General features: G+C 42.9%; 1 protein-coding gene across 1 annotated transcript in view; it reads right to left on the bottom strand.

The window, feature by feature from the left end:
* Positions 1-366: 366 nt before the first annotated feature.
* Positions 367-18,839, bottom strand: part of DMC1 (DNA meiotic recombinase 1) — a 132,589-nt gene continuing 114,116 nt past the window's right edge. Inside the window, exons 11-12 of the mRNA XM_044301460.1 lie at positions 17,104-17,220; positions 367-436 (exon numbers count right to left, since the gene is read on the bottom strand). Coding sequence (XP_044157395.1) covers positions 367-436; positions 17,104-17,220 — 187 coding nt within the window. The remainder of the gene's footprint in view (positions 437-17,103; positions 17,221-18,839) is intronic.

The following is an 18,839-nucleotide window of genomic DNA, read 5'->3' as shown; positions in this document are numbered from 1 at the left end:
TAAATCAGAAAAAGTGCCGTCAATTATTTGTCAGTGCAAAATTATTTATTCTGTGTTTGGAAGATGATTTATTTGTACCACAGTCTCCACTATGCAGATAATAAATGACTCAATTTTTTTAAATAACTGAACATCATCACTGGTTTGAAGCCATAAAAGTAGCAACACGTTTATTTACTAAACCTTAACTGGAATACTGCAGTATGCATGGCAAGCTCAACAGTTAGCATCTAAACATATTACATTAAAAATTTTTTTTGAAATTGCCAATTCATTACAATATGTTAAAACATATCTGCAATAGTTAAAGCATGCACAGAATTAACTACTAGAAAACTATAGTACACATTCAACTTATATAGGCATTCACTCCTTTGCATCATTAATACCACCTGCAGTTATTGCAAATGTGGCTTCGTTTTCTGGCATCTCTGGGCTGTTAATCAAAATGTAAAGAGTGATTAAGACTTTTACAAGATTGATACATTCTGTTATATTTCAAGATTAAACATACTTCACCATCAAATCATAAATTTAAGAGATGTCATTTCACCTTCCTTTTAAAAGGATTATTCTAGTGATGAGTAAATCGGGTTTGTCCTGCTTTGAACGAACCCGATTTGTTTAGATAATGCCATATTATACGTACATCTATTATATTGAATGGACTCCTCTGAGACTACATTAAGATGGCCACCATTACAGTGAGACTTTATCAGTCTCGTGCATGAACCATTACTTTAAATCTGAACTCGGATTTGTTAATGATTGCGGTATGAAATACATTTATGCATGCGCTGCTACTTACAGTAAGACTGACAGATTGATAAGGTCTTGCGATAATGATGGCCATCTTAATGTAGAATCAGAGGAGCCCATACAATATAAATACATGTACACATAGTATGGCAATAGGAAATTCAGTTATTGATCTAAACAACTGGGGTTCCATCCAAAGCAGGACTTGGGATTCGCTCATCACTAGATTATTTCCATCCCACAAAGTGATAGCATATCCTGGCAGTATACAATCTGTACAAATATAAATCACTGACCACCCTTAATAAAGTTTAAACCTTGGCGGTGTATGAATCCATCATGTTCATGTCAAATCTGCACCTTCTCAGTTAGTACTTAAGTTTTTACTTCTTAATTTTAATTTACTTTATTCCAAAAATGCTCCACTTGTGAGTTATGCTATTTACTTAATCATAATAGCATGTCCTGGGGTTTAATCTGTATTGTAATATGCACATCCACCTACTGGGGTGGTCACACATGCTCAGTTCCATCCTTCAATTGCCAACAGCCCTCTTTTCAAATACAAGTTGTGATAGTTGCCTGAGAAAGCTACAGAATAAAAGGACATGCCCCTGAGCTATGTGAAAGGACAACCCCCCTGAGCTGCAAGCCTGAACAGAATCTAGCAGAGCAACTGGAGCAATGAATTGGGAGATCTCTTGGTCCATGTGAGGTAAAGGCAGGGGTGTCGTTAGGAGGCTGGAGCCCCGAATGTTTATGCTGGCAGCTGGTGGTGGGCTGAGGTTCTTTCAGGGCCGGGAAAAGCTATACTCACCTTTTACTTCCTGGTCCTCAGCGCTCCACTGTGAAGGCTGCGCAGACTATACAAGATGATTACCGAGTGGAGAAGAGTGGCAGCATCCAGAGCAGGAACAGTAAGTGTTTTTTATTTTTTTTATTGGGGGTTGAAAAGCGGCTGCTGGGGGGCTGATATTAGGCACTGGTGGGCTGATATGGAGCATGGGGGGCTGATGTGGGGCATTGGGGGGGCTGAAGAGAGGCATTGGGAGCTGATGTGAGGCACTGGGGGGGCTAAAGAGACTGCTGGGGAGCGGAAGAGGGGCACTGGGGGGCTGAAGAGAGGCACTGGGGGGCTGATATGAGGCACTGGAGACTGATATGAGGCACTGGAGGGCTGAAGAGGGACACTGGGGGGGCTGATATGAGGCACTGGGGGCTGGAAAGAGGCTGCTGGGGGCTGAAGAGGGGCACTGGAGGCTGATATGAGGCACTGGGGGCTGGAGAGGCACTGGGGGGCTGATATGAGGCACTGGGGGGCTGAAGAGAGGCACTGGGGGCTATGAGGCACTGGGGGTCTGAAGAGGGGCACTGGGGGGCTGATATGAGGCTGCTGAGGGGCACTGGGGTTCTTATCTGAGGTCTTATTGAGGGTCATTCACATTGGGGTCTGATCTGAGGGCTTATTAACATTGGGGGTCTTATTGGGGCTGTCAGCTGAGGTCTGATTAACATTGGGGGTCTGATTGGTGGTCTGACCTCGGGTGTAATGAAAAATATTTTTTTCTTATTGTCCTTCTCTAAAACCTAGGTGTGTCTTATGGGCCGGATCGTCTTATAGGGCGAAAAATACGGGTACGTTTAAAAATGATTTCTTCTCCCAGGTCTGTATGTATGTATTCAGAGTGTATTTGTGTGTATATATAAACGTGTGTGTGTGTATAAAATATAAACATACATACACGCGCGGCGTGTGTGTGTGTTTGTGCTTTAGGGTGCACACCCTAATGCAACAGGCTGCGCACGCCTATGCTGGTGGGATTTTTATTTATTTATTAGGCTATTCCTAGCCGTCTGCGCAATACCACAGATCATCCCCCAACCCCCCTTGTACTTGTTCCGCTACTTGCAGGTTTCACGGGCATAAGTTCAGAACTTCAGTCACTTCGGTCCGAAGTTCTGTACTCCTGTCCGCGCAGCCTGCAAGTAGCGGAACAAGTACAAGGGGGGTTGATGGGTTCCAACTTCAGCGATTCGTTTATAGTTGAGGGGTTTGCTTTATTTTAAATTAGGCTGACCATAGGTTAAGATGATCTGTGGGGTTGCCCAGACGGCTAGGCCCTTCACTGTAATTATTAATACCTTTCAGCAGTCCCCCATTCACTGAAGGGGTGACTGCTGAAAGGGATTAATAACTACTGTGAAGGCTCCCTGATGCTGATGAGGGCGTGGCTTCATGGGATGGGGGCGTGGCTTCACATGGGCTCGTGCCCCAGATGTCTTCAGACCCTAGCAACGCCCCTGGGTAAAGGGATGGTTCTAGCTTTGTTACAAAGAGATTGTCATATATGATATAGTAAGATTAATTAAACATAATTAAAACTTGGTTATCTGATCTGGATGCTGTATTTAGTCTCCTCATGTATCTAGAGAAAATAATTCCTTTGCTTTCCCACCTAACAGCTACTTGGATTGCTTCTATATGTCATCCTATTGAGCCATATAGGTACTTGTTAACAATAGGTGCCATAATGTGATTGGTTGATTTGAATAGTAGGTTGGAAGGGAACACCCAGGAATCTTCTGCCGTTTGGGGTCAGAAGAGGATAGAATCAAATACCACCATGAGTCATGTCTTATCATTCTTTTACTCCTAGACTGAATTTCAAGATTTGCAGCATTGCAGTAAATTCTGTTGGCGCACAACCCAGGAAACACTATTGCATTTTTTACCTCTTAGTGACATTAATTTTAACCTTAAGAAACAATAATATTTTCCCCTCAACTTAAAAAAAAAAAAAAATCACTTTTTTTTAATTTTGCGGGATTTGTTTGTTGTTTTTTAGGAACCATTTTGAGGTATATACACTGTATAAAATAACTTATTTTATTTTTAGAATAAAAGATAAACGGCAATTTTTACTTTATTTTAGGTAGTTTATTTACAGCATTAACAGAGTTGTAAAAATAACAATTTTATTATGTGGGTCACTACAATGATGATAATGCCACGTTTCCATATATATTTTTTATTATTTTAACTTTTTTCCTGCAGCCTGTCGGCTATGCCACCGCTCCCTCATTTTCCTTCAGATTGCTGTAGCTGCTCATATCTCTGCAATATAGCAATATCCTCACTAGAGATGGCCTTGCGGTTCGCCTGGCGGTCATTTCGCAGCGAACTTTGCTCGTTCGCGATTTGCCAAACATGCGAACATATGGAAATATTCGCACGCGCCACAAAAGTCCTTTTAAAGGGACACTGACAGGGCCAATAAGCATATTGAGGTATATATATATGGCAGTACAGGTCTTATAATGGGTATTACAATCATCTAAGTATCCCCCCTGTCCACATTACACATACAGTAAACTTAAGTTTTATAACCTGCTCCAACGGTCTTCAATCTGCCCAAGGGGCGGCGTTTCACCTGTCTTGCACCCAGCCAGCCTCCCCAACTGCCGCTTTGAAGCGCCGCCCAGCTCATCAATATTCACTTCGCTGGGCGGCGCTTACTGTCCCCGACTTCACAAGATCCGGCGCATGCGCAGGGCACTGTTCAGCACAGCGCTTCAGAGCGCAGAAGCCGCCCAGCAAACTGAATATTCATGAGCTGGGCGGCGCTTCAAAGCGGCAGTTGGGGGAGGCTGGCTGGGCGCAAGAGAGGTGAAACGCCGCCCCTTGGGCAGATTAAAGACCGTTGGAGCAGGTTATAAAACTTAAGTTTACTGTATGTATAATGTGGACAGGGGGGATACTTAGATGATTGTAATACCCATTATAAGACCTGTACTGCCATATATATACCTCAATATGCTTATTGGCCCTGTCAGTGTCCCTTTAAGGACTGGTATAGGTGTTATATAGAGGTGTGTGATATACTTATACTTATAATATACTTTCTAACATAGAAATTATATTCTAGTGTATTTGTATTGTGCAGCAGTTGTGTGCAGTCCTGCTGTCATACTGCAGCTAGACAAAGGGACAAACGCTATTGGAGTAACTAATTGCAACAGGTGTGAAATACCTGTTATCCCACCAGAAAAAAACTGCTTGAGGGCTGCGATATACCATCTTCCACAAAATACTGATAGAGGGGTGCCATATACCTGCTTCTGCCAACTACTGATTGAGAGGTGCCATATACCTTCTTCCACAAAATAATTGAGGGGTGCTATTGCTATATACCTTCTTCCATCAAATACTGATTGAGAGGTTCTATATACCTGTTTCTGCCAAATATTGATTGAGGCGTGCCATATACCTTCTTCCACTAATTACTGATTGAGGGGTGCTATTGCTATATACCTTCTTCCACCAAATACTGATTGAGGGCTGTGATACACCTGCTTCCACAAAATACTGATTGAGGGGTGCCATATACCTGTTTCCGCCAAATACTGATTGAAGGGTGCTATATACTTGTTTCAGCCAAATACTGATTGGGGGGTGCCATATACCTTCTTCCACAAATACTGCTCTTCTCGACGGACTTAGGCAGAGGGTCATTTAGAAAATGACAGGCAGAGGAAGAGGCAGACCATTTCGCAGCGGTGGTAGGGGTCGGGCAGGTGCACCAGGCCGGAGCCTAAGTGGGAAGTTGGAGATGGAGCGTGGGCACACCAGAGTTGGTTGAGTGGCTCACTCAGCCTTCCTCTTCTGCACCCTCTTCATCCTCTGTATATGCACCCTCCTCACTCTCTGCTGTGTGCACCCCCAAAGACACCACCACCACCACCACCACCATAGCCCCACCACTCAAGTCAGAGAAATTATTTTCCCATCCATTCTCAGACCTTACCGATGCACAGCCATTCTTGGCATCGGATGAGGAAGAGGAGGTAGCTAGCCCGCCAACAACTGCCATATGTATTGGTGGACTCGGAGACCTTTAGAAATGTTTTGGCCATTGGCACACCGCAATGGTAGGGTCCCCGGAAGGAAATATTTCTCCCAGAAGGGCATCCCTGAACTATATGGCCACGTTCAGCGGCAAGTTAATATATCTCTGGCAAACAGTGTCGGTGCCAAGATACATCTGATCACAGACACGTGGTCTAGCAAACATGGGCAGGGAAGGTACATAACTTTTACTGCCCACTGGTTGAACCTTTTGATGGCCGTTAAGCATGTAACCCGTGGCACCCGTGTGGATTTGGTGTTACCGCCACGGATTACATGCAGGCCTGCCTCTTCTTCTCCTCCTCCATCGACTCTTCAGCTGAGTCCTCCTTTTCCACTGCAACAGCCTCTGCCGCTGCACCCCCCAAGCTCCCCAGAACCTATTCGACGTGATAGGTGAGACGTTGCCATGCTGTGCTGCGGCTTTTGTGCCTGGAAGCCAAGAACCACACCGGTCCTGCACTTCTTTTAGCTATGCAGTCACAGGCCAATCAGTGGCTAACCCGGCTAAATTTGACATTTGGTAAAGTGGTGTGCGACAACGGTGCCAATCTGCTGAGCGTGCTGAAACAGGGCAAAATGTCACACATGCCGTGCATGGCACACATCCTGAACTTAGTCATGCAGAGATTAGTTGCCAAATACCCAATGCTCCAGGACGTCTTGCAGCAGGCCAGGAAAATCTTTGGCCATTTTAGAAGATCTTACACGGTCATGGCTCCCCTTGCTGATGTTCAGTGGGACACCACTTGCCCGTCAGATATCTGATTTGTGACTGCCCGACGTGCTGGAACTCCACCTTGTATATGCTTGATAGGCTGCTCCAGCAGAAACATGCCATTAACGACTACCCGTAGGAACTCTGCGGCAGGACAGGTTTTGGGGAGCTTGTTTTTTTTTTTTTTTTTACTATGCCAGTGGCTGCTCATGCGCAATGCAGGCAGACTTCTGCGGCCATTTGATGAGATCACCAAACTTGTCAGTCACAGCCAGGGTGCCATCAGTGACATCGTAACTTACGCCTTCTTTCTGGAGCGTGCATTGCGTTGTCATTGATCAAGCTGTCCAGGAGCTGGAAGATGAGGAGGTTGCAATGCTGAATGAATTCCCAGGGGGGGCTACTCCATCTGAGACAAGTCAGCAGGAGTCTAAAGAGGAGTCAGAGGAGGATGGTGGCTGGGGGGAGGAGGAGGAGCAAGATAAGCAGGCTTTAAACTTTTTGGGGATCCGTGGTGTTGTCCGTGGCTGGGGGGAGGAGACAGTGGACGACATTCTCCTGGGTGATAAGCAGGAGCCAGGGCGCTCCACAGCTTCCAATTTAGTGCTAATGGGGGCCTTCATGCCCAGTGTTTGAAGAGGGACCCCCAGTATAAAAAGCATAAAGGTCTAGGACGAGTACTGGGTGGCAACGTAATTAGACCCCCGGTACAAACACAAAATGGCGGACATGTTAACAGCATCACAGAGGGCTGGCAAAATGCAGCATTTCCAGGCCTTGCTGCAAGAGATGCTGCATTCTGCTGTTGAATTTCCACCCACAGAGAAACAGGTGTGGGTACCAATCCTACCACGCCCGCAAAAAGAGGGCAGTTTGAAGATGTGATGGCCACTTCGGATATAAGATCATTCTTGCAGCCAACCCATCGACAGCCGTGCTCCGGATCCAGCCTCAGGGAAAGCCTAGACCGACAGGTGTCCGACTACATCGGGTTAATGACATATGTGGACGCTCTGAGAAGCATGGAACCCTTTGACTACTGGGTGTGCAAGCTTGACCTGTGGCCCGAGCTGGCACAATTTGCCATGGAACTCTTGGCTTGTCCCTCGTCGATTGTCCTGTCTGAAAGGACGTTCAGCGCAACAGGAGGGGAATCATGACCAATAAGCGCGGTCGCCTAGCTCACGACACTGTGGACTACCTCACATGAACAAGGCATGGATATCGGAGGAATTCAACACCTGTGATGACAACATGTAATTGAATTTCCTCATGCCAGCCCACACATATCCGCAACCACCCAGAAAAAAGAATGGTCCTTGCCTTATGTATATACAGCGGCATAAAAGGCCTTTTATGTGATGTGAATGCCAAACTTTTGGGGTCTGTACTGGCCGACAGTTACATATTTATCCTGTGACCGCCTAATGTACCTCCAGCCACAGAATCCTATTGCCTAATTTTTGGGGCCTGTACTGGCAGACAGTTAAATTTTGTATCTCTAGCCACATAATCACACCCCTGTCTCACTCCTCTGCCTCTCATTATGGTGGCATATAAACCGCATTTACCATAAGGACCTTCTAATGTCACAGGGTCATATGACTGTGCCCCCCCACCCTGTACTGTGCCCCCTTATACCCTGCATTGTGCCCTCTTACCACACCCTGTGCAGTGCCCCTAGTCATTTCCTGTACTGTGCCCTGTTATACCCTTTTATCCGGTCAAGGTATGGAAGTTTTATCCGGTCACTGTACAGAGGTGTTATCCAGTCAATGTATGGCGGTGGTATCCAATAACTATATGGCCATAACTGTATCCCTTTCCCTGCTCACGCCATCCTTTTGTAGACCTGGCATGAGCGTGAAAAATATGTAGATTGCTGTGCTAAGGACCTTTGCGCCACAATCTGTGTCAGAAATACGCCTTACATAGACGTATTTCTATATAATAAATGACCACCTCATTTTATTATTATTCAGGGGTAGGGCTAATATCTTTATATTATATAGATTCTAGTGTATTATACTGTGCCCTGTATTTCCCAGTAGAAAATGATCCTTGGTAAACACAGTCCTCATCCCTGACAACCAGGACCAGGTAGCGCTGTCAGTACATGGCGGCCTCCCCTCTCCACCACGCTGCTCCGCTGTGTACTGGTGCTTATTCTGACACTAGAGCTGGGTTCACATCCTATTTTTGCCATCCATTTAATGCATATCAAAAATGTATGCGTTAACAGATGCCTCAGACTGATGCCGTACAGTGGCGTCCGTTCACCATACAGTTCCATGGTATAAAAAAAAAATCGTAAACGTATGCATTTTTTTAATGGACTCTGCAGGATACAAAAACGTGGAGTGCTGCACATTTGTATATCCCCCTCTGGTATATCATTATCCATGTTGTGGGACTATTTGTGTACTTCTAGTAAGTGTTTGCTGGCTGCAAATGTGACCTGAATGTTTTTCAGGTTCACCTGCCATTAAAGTGAATGGGGCAAACATTTGATCACGAACACACATTCGCGAATCGTCCCGGCCAATGTTCGTCCATCACTAATCATCACTACTTGGAAAGATATTACTGGTAGAAATTGGGATGCAGTGAATGCAGCTGAAAGTGAAAGTAAAAGCAGGTTTTACCAGCGATTATTACAGATTACTCGATTTCTAACAGTGATATCTCCTGTCAGCTTTCAAACAAGACCAGTTCCATGCTTCTAGCTGCTACCAATCAGGAGATATCAGCAGCCAAAGCAGTCCCCCCTTCCACTTTTGCCCGAGCCCAGCTCCAGCAGAACAGTTAAGTACTTTTCCCACAGTTGGAGCTGAGCCAGTTAGGTAGTTAAAGCCCTTTTACATGGGCTGAGGATCAGTGCGTTTTTTTTATTTTTACGTGGCAGATAAAATCGTGTGCCAGCAGCAGATCACCCAGTGTAAACAAGGATGTACTGCCGGCAAATAACGAGTCTTTACATGGATAGATGATTAGAGTAGAGATTGCATTTTCTGTATGGGAATGAGCAGCTTTCCCCTCTGCTCAGTGGAGCCAGTGATTGAGAAGAAACACATTTCTTGTCAATCGGCATGTGTAAATAGGCCTTTAGACAAGCATCCTGCTGTAATTTAAAAGAATACCATGGTTCATTGTCACTGATTGGTTCTGCTAGGGTAGTATTTGTGCAGTATGGTGGTATCTGGTTTTGCTGGAGCAGCATTTGGCTCGGCTGGGTAGCATCTTCTGTTGCACTGCGGTATTTGGTTATGCTGGGGTGCTATTGTGTGCAGGACAGAGGTACTACTCGCCCCACATGCTTGATTTGTCCCTTCCTAATTGTTTTAGCCTTGCCTCCTGTCAATTATCAAATTTATATTTCAGATCACAAAGTAATTTTTATTACTGAACCTAAATTGCTCTTGCTTTACTATCCAATGGAGACATGATGGTTCTATCCTGTTTATTAACATCAAAACATGAAGAAAAGTGAGTGTTTCAATGAATTAATCTACAGAACTCAGAAGGTGTAGGTTTGAATGTGTTTGGACATATCCTAGCAGTATGCCATCATTTTGGGAATAGCCCTTTAAGACTTAATTCTGTTTTCTTTTTCTATATGCTTATAGAACAGGAAATCACACAAATTATGAAATATATTATACATGTATTCAATTCTGCAGATTTTTTTTTTCTACACTAGCAGTAGATGACAAAAATAGAAAATGGTATTGCCTAGAATTGTCTTGTGTAATGAATCCATAGGAGGACTGAGCATATTGCACTAGTATGTGGCACTATACATATGGGGAACCAAGCATGTGGCATTATCTTTAGTACCACTGTGTATGTGGTGCTTGATTGTCAGGGGACATAATATGTGACATGATTGTATAGAAGGATATTAACACCTTTTTTAACCCCTTCCCGACCAGCGCCGCAATAGTACGGTACTGCGGGAAGTGACTTCCCAACCAACGCAGGGGACTAGATGTTCCCATTAGCTGGACCCCTGCTGTATGCGTCAGCATCGGTGGAAACACCGATGTCGGCGCATCAACCCTCACTATGCCGCACTGACCACGGCATGTGCTGGGTGAGTGGAGGGAGGGAGCTCCCTCACCTATTGGGTCCCTGCGCTGCTGTGATAGGACCTGATGGCAGGGAAGGCAGCCCGATGCATTCCACAGGCATCTGGGCTACATTCCATGCAAGCCTGTGAGATCCAGCCCCCTGGATCTCACAGGCAGCAAGGCTGTAAGTGTATTACAGTGTGTAATACACTTACACCCAATGCATTACAATACAGAAGTATTGTAAAGCATTGTACAGGGGATAAGCCCCTAAAAATTATGTAAAAAAAAATATCTAAAGTTTTAAGTAAAAAAAAAACCAAAACGTTCTTTTCCCATAATTAAGTAATAAAACATTATAAAAAAAAAATTTAAAATATACATATTAGGTATTGCCGCGTCCGTACCGACCGGCTCTATAAAAATATCACATGATCCGACCCTGTCAGGTGAATGCAGTAAAAAATAAATAAATAAATAAAAAGACAGTGCTAAAACAGCCATTTTTGGCCACCTTCCCTCACAAAAAGTGTACTACCAAGCAATCAAAAAGGCATATTTAGCCCAAAATGATACCAATCAAACCGTCATCTCATCCCGCAAAAAGACAATCTCTTACATAAGACAATCTCCCAAAAAATAAAAAAAATATGGCTCTCAAAATGACAACACAAAAAACAAGATTTAATTCTGTTCAAAAATACATTTACTGTGTAAAACTTAACAAAAATAAAAATGATAGACATATTAAGTATTATTATGTCTGAAACAACCTACTCTATAAAAATATCACGTGAGATGCCCCTCAGATGAATGCTATAAAAAAAATTACTATGCCAAAACAGCCATTTTTTGTGACCTTGCTTCACAAAAAGTGTAATACCAAGCGATCAAAAAGTCTCATGTACCCCAAAATGGTAAGAAATCAAACCGCCATCCCATCCCACAAAAAATGAGACCGTACCTAAGACAATCGCCAGAAAAATAAAAGAAATAGGGTAGTCAGAAAATGGCAACACAAAAACAAGATTTCATTCTGTTCAAAAATGCACTTACTGTGTAAAACTTAACAAAAATAAAAATATTAGAAATATTGAGTATCGCCATGTCCGTAACAACCTGCTCTATAATATCGCATTATTTGCCCCCCTAGGTGAATACTGTACAAAAAATTAAATGGCATTTTTTTTTCACCTTGCCTCACAAAAAGTGTAATAGCAAGCAATCAAAAAGTCTTATGTACACTAAAATGGTACCACTGCAAAGGTCACTTCATTCCGCAAAAAATGAGCCCCCACATAATACAATCACTCAAAAAATAAAAACCAGTGGCGCCCATAAACCAATCCATCAAAATCTGCGCTTCAAAAGCCATATGGCGCTCCTTCCATTCTGCCATGTGCCTCCACTGCAGTTTACCACCACATATGGAATGTTGCCATATTAACCCCTTTAGGACACAGCCTTATTTCGCCTTAAGGACCAGGCCATTTTTTGCAAATCTGACCTAGTGTCACTTTAAGTGGTGATAACTTTAAAACGCTTTGACTTATTCAGGCCATTCTGAAATTATTTTTTTGTCACATATTGTACTTCATGACATTGGTAAAATGAAGTAAAAAAAATCCTTTTTATTTTTTAAAAAATACCATATTTACCAACAATTCCAATTTCCAAGTTTCAATTTCTCTTCTTCTATAACACATAGTAATACCTCCAAAAATAGTTATTACTTTACATTCTCCATATGTCTACTTCATGTTTGGATCATTTTGGGAATGATATTTTATTTTTTGGGCATGTTACAAGGCTTAGAAGTCACTTTGTGAGGCTTACATAATTGAAACCACCCAAAAATGACCCCATTCTAGAAACTACACCCCTCAAGGTATTCAAAACTGATTTTACAAATGTCGTTAACCTTTTAGGTGTTCCACAAGAGTTAATGCAAATTTTTCATTTTAATCCATTTTTTCCAGTAACAAAGCAAGGGTTAACAGCCAAACAAAATGCTATATTTACCTAAAGGGTTAACGACGTTTGGAAAATTAGTTTTGAATACCTTGAGGGGGTAGTTTCTTAGATGGGGCCGCTTTTATGGAGTTTTTACTCTAGGGGTGCATCAGGGGGGCTTCAAATGGGACATGGTGCCCAAAAAAAAAGGCCATCAAAATCTGCCTTCCAGAAACCATACGGTGTTCCTTTCCTTCTGCGCCCTACCTTTTAGTCATACAGCAGTTTACGACCACATATGGGGTGTTTCTGTAAACTGCAGTATGAGGGTAATAAATATTAAGTTGCTTGGCTGTTAACCCTTGCTTTGTTATTGGAAAAAAACTGATTAAAATGGAAACATTTTTGGCACAGTTTTTATTTTATTTTTTTGACCGTGTTCATCTTAGGAGTTAAGGGGGGTATTATAGAGCAGATTCTTACGGACGCGGCGATACCTAATATGTCAACTTTTTTTTAAATGTATGTAATATGGCCTGGATAAGAATGGCCTGGATAAGTAAAAGTGTTCCAGTAATTACCACATAAAGAGACACATGTCGGAGTTGCAAAAAATTGCCTGGGCAGGAAGGTGAAAACTGGCCCGGGGTAGAAAGGGTTAAACTAATTAATTTATTTTGTGGAGAAAATCATTTCTCCAATTGGTTGTCTTTATTTCTCTTTTTTTTCGTTTTTTTCTACAGCCTGCTGTGCTTCCTATGCACAGCAGGCTGCTCTCAAAGAATTTAGAGAATTCGTCATCTGACAGATTTTCTGTAACTCCTCCTGTCTCCACACGGGAGCATAGAAACATAGAATGTGTCGGCAGATGACAACCATTCGGCCCATCTAGTCTGCCCAATATACTTAATACTACGAATAGCCCCTGGCCCTATCTTATATGAAGGATGGCCTTATGCCTATCCCTTTCATATTTAAACTCCGTCACTGTATTTGTAGCTACCACTTCTGCAGGAAGGCTATTCCATGCATCCACTACTCTCTCAGTAAAGTAATACTTCCTGATATTACTTTTAAACCTTTGCCCCTCTAATTTAAAACTATGTCCTCTTGTAAATCCAGCTAATTGGCCGATACCAGGATCTACCTGGGTTAATTATCAAAATACCAACTTCCAGCAACACATAAACCTAAAATCTCATATATTTATTTAAATTGGTTAAAAAGTGGGAATCGGTATCCCAAGAACAAGGACATACATTGATCAATGAAGATCCAATCGATAGACACAGAAGGTAAGCACCTAAATATATATATATATATATATATATATATATCATAGGGGAGATGGGAAATCTGTCCCTCGTCTTTCCATATTCTTCTCCTCAGCCCAGGGATGGCCCCTGATGGTGGTGACTCCCTGTCCATGAACCTAGGCTGTAATTACCCTCAAAAGACCTTATGGGGTATATGACAAGAGGGTGAGTATATTGATAATGCCCTTGAAGAAGGAAGAGAAGGTGCTTACCATTAGATACAAAAACAAAAAATAACAAAATATTCACAGCACCCAACCCTAGGTATTAGGTCTTACACTCACGGTCATGATATTATCGGGGACCTATGAATGAAAGTATAATCCACCTTATGACTGGAGTAATATAAACCCATATTATATTACTCCAGTCATAAGGTGGATTATACTTTCATTCATAGGTCCCCGATAATATCATGACAGTGAGTGTGAATGTTATCCACCATTAAGCCCTAATACCTAGGGTTGGGTTCTGTGTATATTTTGTTATTTTTAGTTTTTTTATCTAATGGTAAGAGCCTTCCCTTCTTCAAGGGTATTATCAATATACTCACCCTCTTGTCATATACCCCTTAGGGTCTTTTGAGGGTAATTAAAGTCTAGGTTCGAGGACAGGGAGTCCCCACCATCAGGCGCCGTCCCTGGGCTGAGGAGAAGAATAGGGAAAGACTAGGGACAGATTTCCCATCTCCCCTATGATATACAGTACAGACCAAAAGTTTGGACACACCTTCTCATTCAAAGAGTTTTCTTTATTTTCATGACTATGAAAATTGTAGATTCACACTGAAGGCATCAAAACTATGAATTAACACATGTGGAATTATATACATAACAAAAAAGTGTGAAACCACTGAAAATATGTCATATTCTAGGTTCTTCAAAGTAGCCACCTTTTGCTTTGAATACTGCTTTGCACACTCTTGGCATTCTCTTGATGAGCTTCAAGAGGTAGTCACCTGAAATGGTTTTCACTTCACAGGTGTGCCCTGTCAGGTTTAATAAGTAGGACTTCTTGCCTTATAAATGGGGTTGGGACCATCAGTTGCGTTGTGGAGAAGTCAGGTGGATACACAGCTGATAGTCCTACTGAATAGACTGTTAGAATTTGTATTATGGCAAGAAAAAAGCAGCTAAGTGAAGAAAAACTAGTGGCCATCATTACTTTAAGAAAAGAAGGTCAGTCAGTCCAAAAAAGTTCAGTCACAAAAACCATCATGCTCTACAAAGAAACTAGATCACATGCGGACGCCGGACTTCCCCAGGAAAGGAAGACCAAGAGTCAACTCTGCTGCAGAGGATAAGTTCATCTGAGTCACCAGCCTCAGAAATCGCAGGTTAACAGCAGCTCAGATTAGAAACCAGGTCAATGCCACACAGAGTTCTAGCAGCAGACACATCTCTAGAACAACTGTTAAGAGGAGACTGTGTGAATCAGGCCTTCATGGTAGAATATCTGCTAGGAAACCACTGCTAAGGACAGGCAACAAGCAGAAGAGACTTGTTTGGGCTAAAGAACACAAGGAATGGACATTAGACCAGTGGAAATCTGTGCTTTGGTCTGATGAGTCCAAATTTGAGATCTTTGGTTCCAACCACTGTGTCTTTGTGCAACGCAGAAAAGGTGAACGGATGGACTCTACATGCCTGGTTCCCACCGTGAAGCATGGAGGAGGAGGTGTGATGGTGTGGGGGTGCTTTGCTGGGGACACTGTTGGGGATTTATTCAAAATTGAAGGCATCCTGAACCAGCATGGCTACCACAGCATCTTGCAGCGGCATGCTATTCCATCCGGTTTGCGTTTAGTTGGACCATCATTTATTTTTCAACAGGACAATGACCCAAAACACACCTCCAGGCTGTGTAAGGACTATTTGACCATGAAGGAGAGTGATGGGGTGCTGCGCCAGATGACCTGGCCTCCACAGTCACCGGACCTGAACCCAATCGAGATGGTTTGGGGTGAGCTGGACCGCAGAGTGAAGGCAAAAGGGCCAACAAGTGCTAAGCATCTCTGGGAACTCCTTCAAGACTGTTAGAAGACCATTTCAGGTGACTACCTCTTGAAGCTCATCAAGAGAATGCCAAGAGTGTGCAAAGCAGTAATCAGCCGCCAAAAGGTGGCTACTTTAAAGAACCTACAATATTACATATTTTGAGTTGTTTCACACTTTTTTGTTATGTATATAATTCCACATGTGTTAATTCATAGTTTTGATGCCTTCAGTGTGAATCTACAATTTTCATAGTCATGAAAATAAAGAAAACTCTTTGAATGAGAAGGTGTGTCCAAACTTTTGGTCTGTACTGTGTATGTGTGTGTGTGTGTATATATGATATATATATATTTAGGTGCTTGCCTTTTGTGTCTATCGATTGGATCTTCATTGATCAATGCCTGTTCTTGTTCTTGGGATACCGATTCCCACTTTTTAACCAATTTAAATAAAGTATATGAGATTTTAGGATTATATGTTGCTGAAAGTTTGTATGTCCTCTTGTAGCAGTTTTTCTTTTAAGTATTTTCTCCTCTTTTACCTTGTTGATTCCCTTTATATATTTAAAAGTTTCTATCATATCCCCTCTGTCTTGTCGTTCTTCCAAGCTATACATGTTAAGGTCCTTTAATCTTTCCTGGTAAGTTTTATACAGACTGTAGCACACATTATAGGTCGGGACTGTCATTACCATACACAGTGTATGGTAATGACAGCACAGCAGTGTCGATATACACACAAATACACATACTGTACACTACCCTTGGCAAAAGACGCAGGACTACCAGTGGCAATACATTTATAGTGCAGGACTTCCCCTTATAAGACTACATTTACACGACTGCTCCATGTCTTGCGGCCCGCAAATTCCGGATCCGCAAAGCATGGATGCTGGCTGTGTCTGTTACACAATTTGCAGAACAGACCGCACTTATAGAAATAGTTATTCTTGTCCGTTGGTTAATTGGATCATCGGCAGTGCATTGACACCGCAAGATCATCTCTAACGAGCATTACAAGTAACGCTTGTTAGCAATAATCTGTTCCATTGTCGGCCAATATAAAAAGGGCCCTTTAGATTTCTGCCCCATAATTGCAGTTTTATATGTTGTGGATTCATATGTAAATTAACCCCATTCACTGTGATTACTCATACTGGCTTCTGCACAGAAACTGCATCAAGAAGTGTCATGTAACAGATTTCAAAGGACGGGAAGAATTTCCACAGAAATCAATAACAGGTGTTTTCTAGGCTGATTTCATGTCCGTTTCATCATGGATCACAACCTGTGACGTGCCCTTAGACAACCTATATATAAGCTCCATTAAGGCATATGTATATAAAGACACTCAAGGGGTGGTAGTGAGACACCTTTGACATCACCTGTCATAAATTTTAGCAATACGCAGCTCGCCTCTTCCTTTTCTTAAGCTAATCCTTGTTGTCGAAGCATGTGCAAGTATGTGGCCTCCAATAGGCTTTTTAGGATCAGCCTGAAAACTAGAGCAAAGCAAAAGAAAAAAGCTTCTAAAGTATGAACAGACATAATTAATGTTGCATTTTATAGTATTAAACCATTATTACTATTATTTCTATTACTATTCTTTAAACAAAACTGAATATTCCATTGGTACTACTGCAATGTATTTCAAAGACCTGCCGTCTTCTTCCTCAGGCACGTACAATATTGGTAAAGGCAAGGAAATTACGATTTTATAGGTGGGAACAGGATATGACATTAAACACTTTAAAAAGGAGAAAAAAGGGGAGTATTGCATAATAAAAAAAAAATAATCTATGAACACATTGTAAGAAGGTACAAGGAATCATCGTGGATGATGGGTACGTGTCACGGAGGTTCCTGGTCTTGGTGGAGTAAGAGCCATTTTTTATGTGTCAGCAGCAGTTGCTGTTTGACACCTTGATACTTAGTATGGCTATAATAGCTTATCCGGGATGGCTCTTACTGATAGTAGTCGAAGTCCTGGGTGGGTGACTACTCCCCATGTTCCAGGCTGGGTTTTGCCAGGCATAAAAACCAGCCAGCACTGCCAGGTGGAGAGGATTACCTCCGTCTGACAGTGGAGCTCAGGAGGTCTGTGTGCTGTGATCTGATGGCTGTGTTGGGATCTGCGGCTTGAGCCGGGCCTAGAGGGCTCAGACCCCTGTGAGGGCTAACAGGCCACCTAACGCCTGCCTGTGGACTTGACAACGCAGAATTTCCAACAGGGTCTGAAGTAACACCCAGGAGAAAAGGTGACCATTTTATATATGAACTTTTCATGTGTGTAAACGTTCACCAAGCAACTTGCATTTTTGTTTTGCTTTCACGTGTGAATAAACACTGATGTTTTGAACCAAGAACTTGTACTTTGCCTCTGCACCCACTAATCCTAACTACCAGAGTGAATCCCCAAATTTGGTGGAGGATGTGGGCAAAAGCAGTGAGGGTGGCGTGAATGGCAATACAATTTTTGGTTTGCATTTTTGGGCACGGTTATATGTCTTACATCAAACCATTGAGACCAACTTGCACCAACGGGAGGCTAATAAGCAGCAGCAAGAGACCAACCAGTTGCTGCTACAACACATGAACGCCAAGCGTCCACGATGCAGCGATCCCTAAGATGACACCTGCAGACGACATCGAAACATACTTGCCGATGTACGAGAAAGTGGCCACCAGGGAAAAGCTGCCCCAAGACCAGTGGGCTGAGGTCATCACTCCTTTCCTGGCATCAGAGTCCCAGTGCATATATTTCGACTTGTCGGATTATCAAGCGGCCGACTACCCAAAGGTAAAGGGTGAGATTTTAGCAAGACTGGGGTAAATGTGTTGGTCCAGGCCCAGCGGCTACATCAGTGGAGGTTTAAGCTGGCTGAGCCCGCGAGACCCCAATATTATGACTTACTCCACCTTTTGCAAAAGTGATCTGCTGAGCCCCACGGCTTTCCTGGATAGACTATTGGCTGACATATTCTGGAGCTCTGGATCGGCCAGGTGTCTCCTGGAAATGGTGGACCTGGTGGAACGCTATGAGGACACTAAGAATCTTAAGGGGCGTTCTTTCGGGAGGGGGGCAGGTAAACCCCAGAACTCCCCACCCCAGGCCCAATGG

Source organism: Bufo gargarizans, chromosome 7 (assembly GCF_014858855.1).
Source record: "Bufo gargarizans isolate SCDJY-AF-19 chromosome 7, ASM1485885v1, whole genome shotgun sequence".
Classification (NCBI taxonomy): Eukaryota; Metazoa; Chordata; class Amphibia; order Anura; family Bufonidae; genus Bufo; species Bufo gargarizans.
This window is presented reverse-complemented; position numbering and strand designations above follow the sequence as displayed.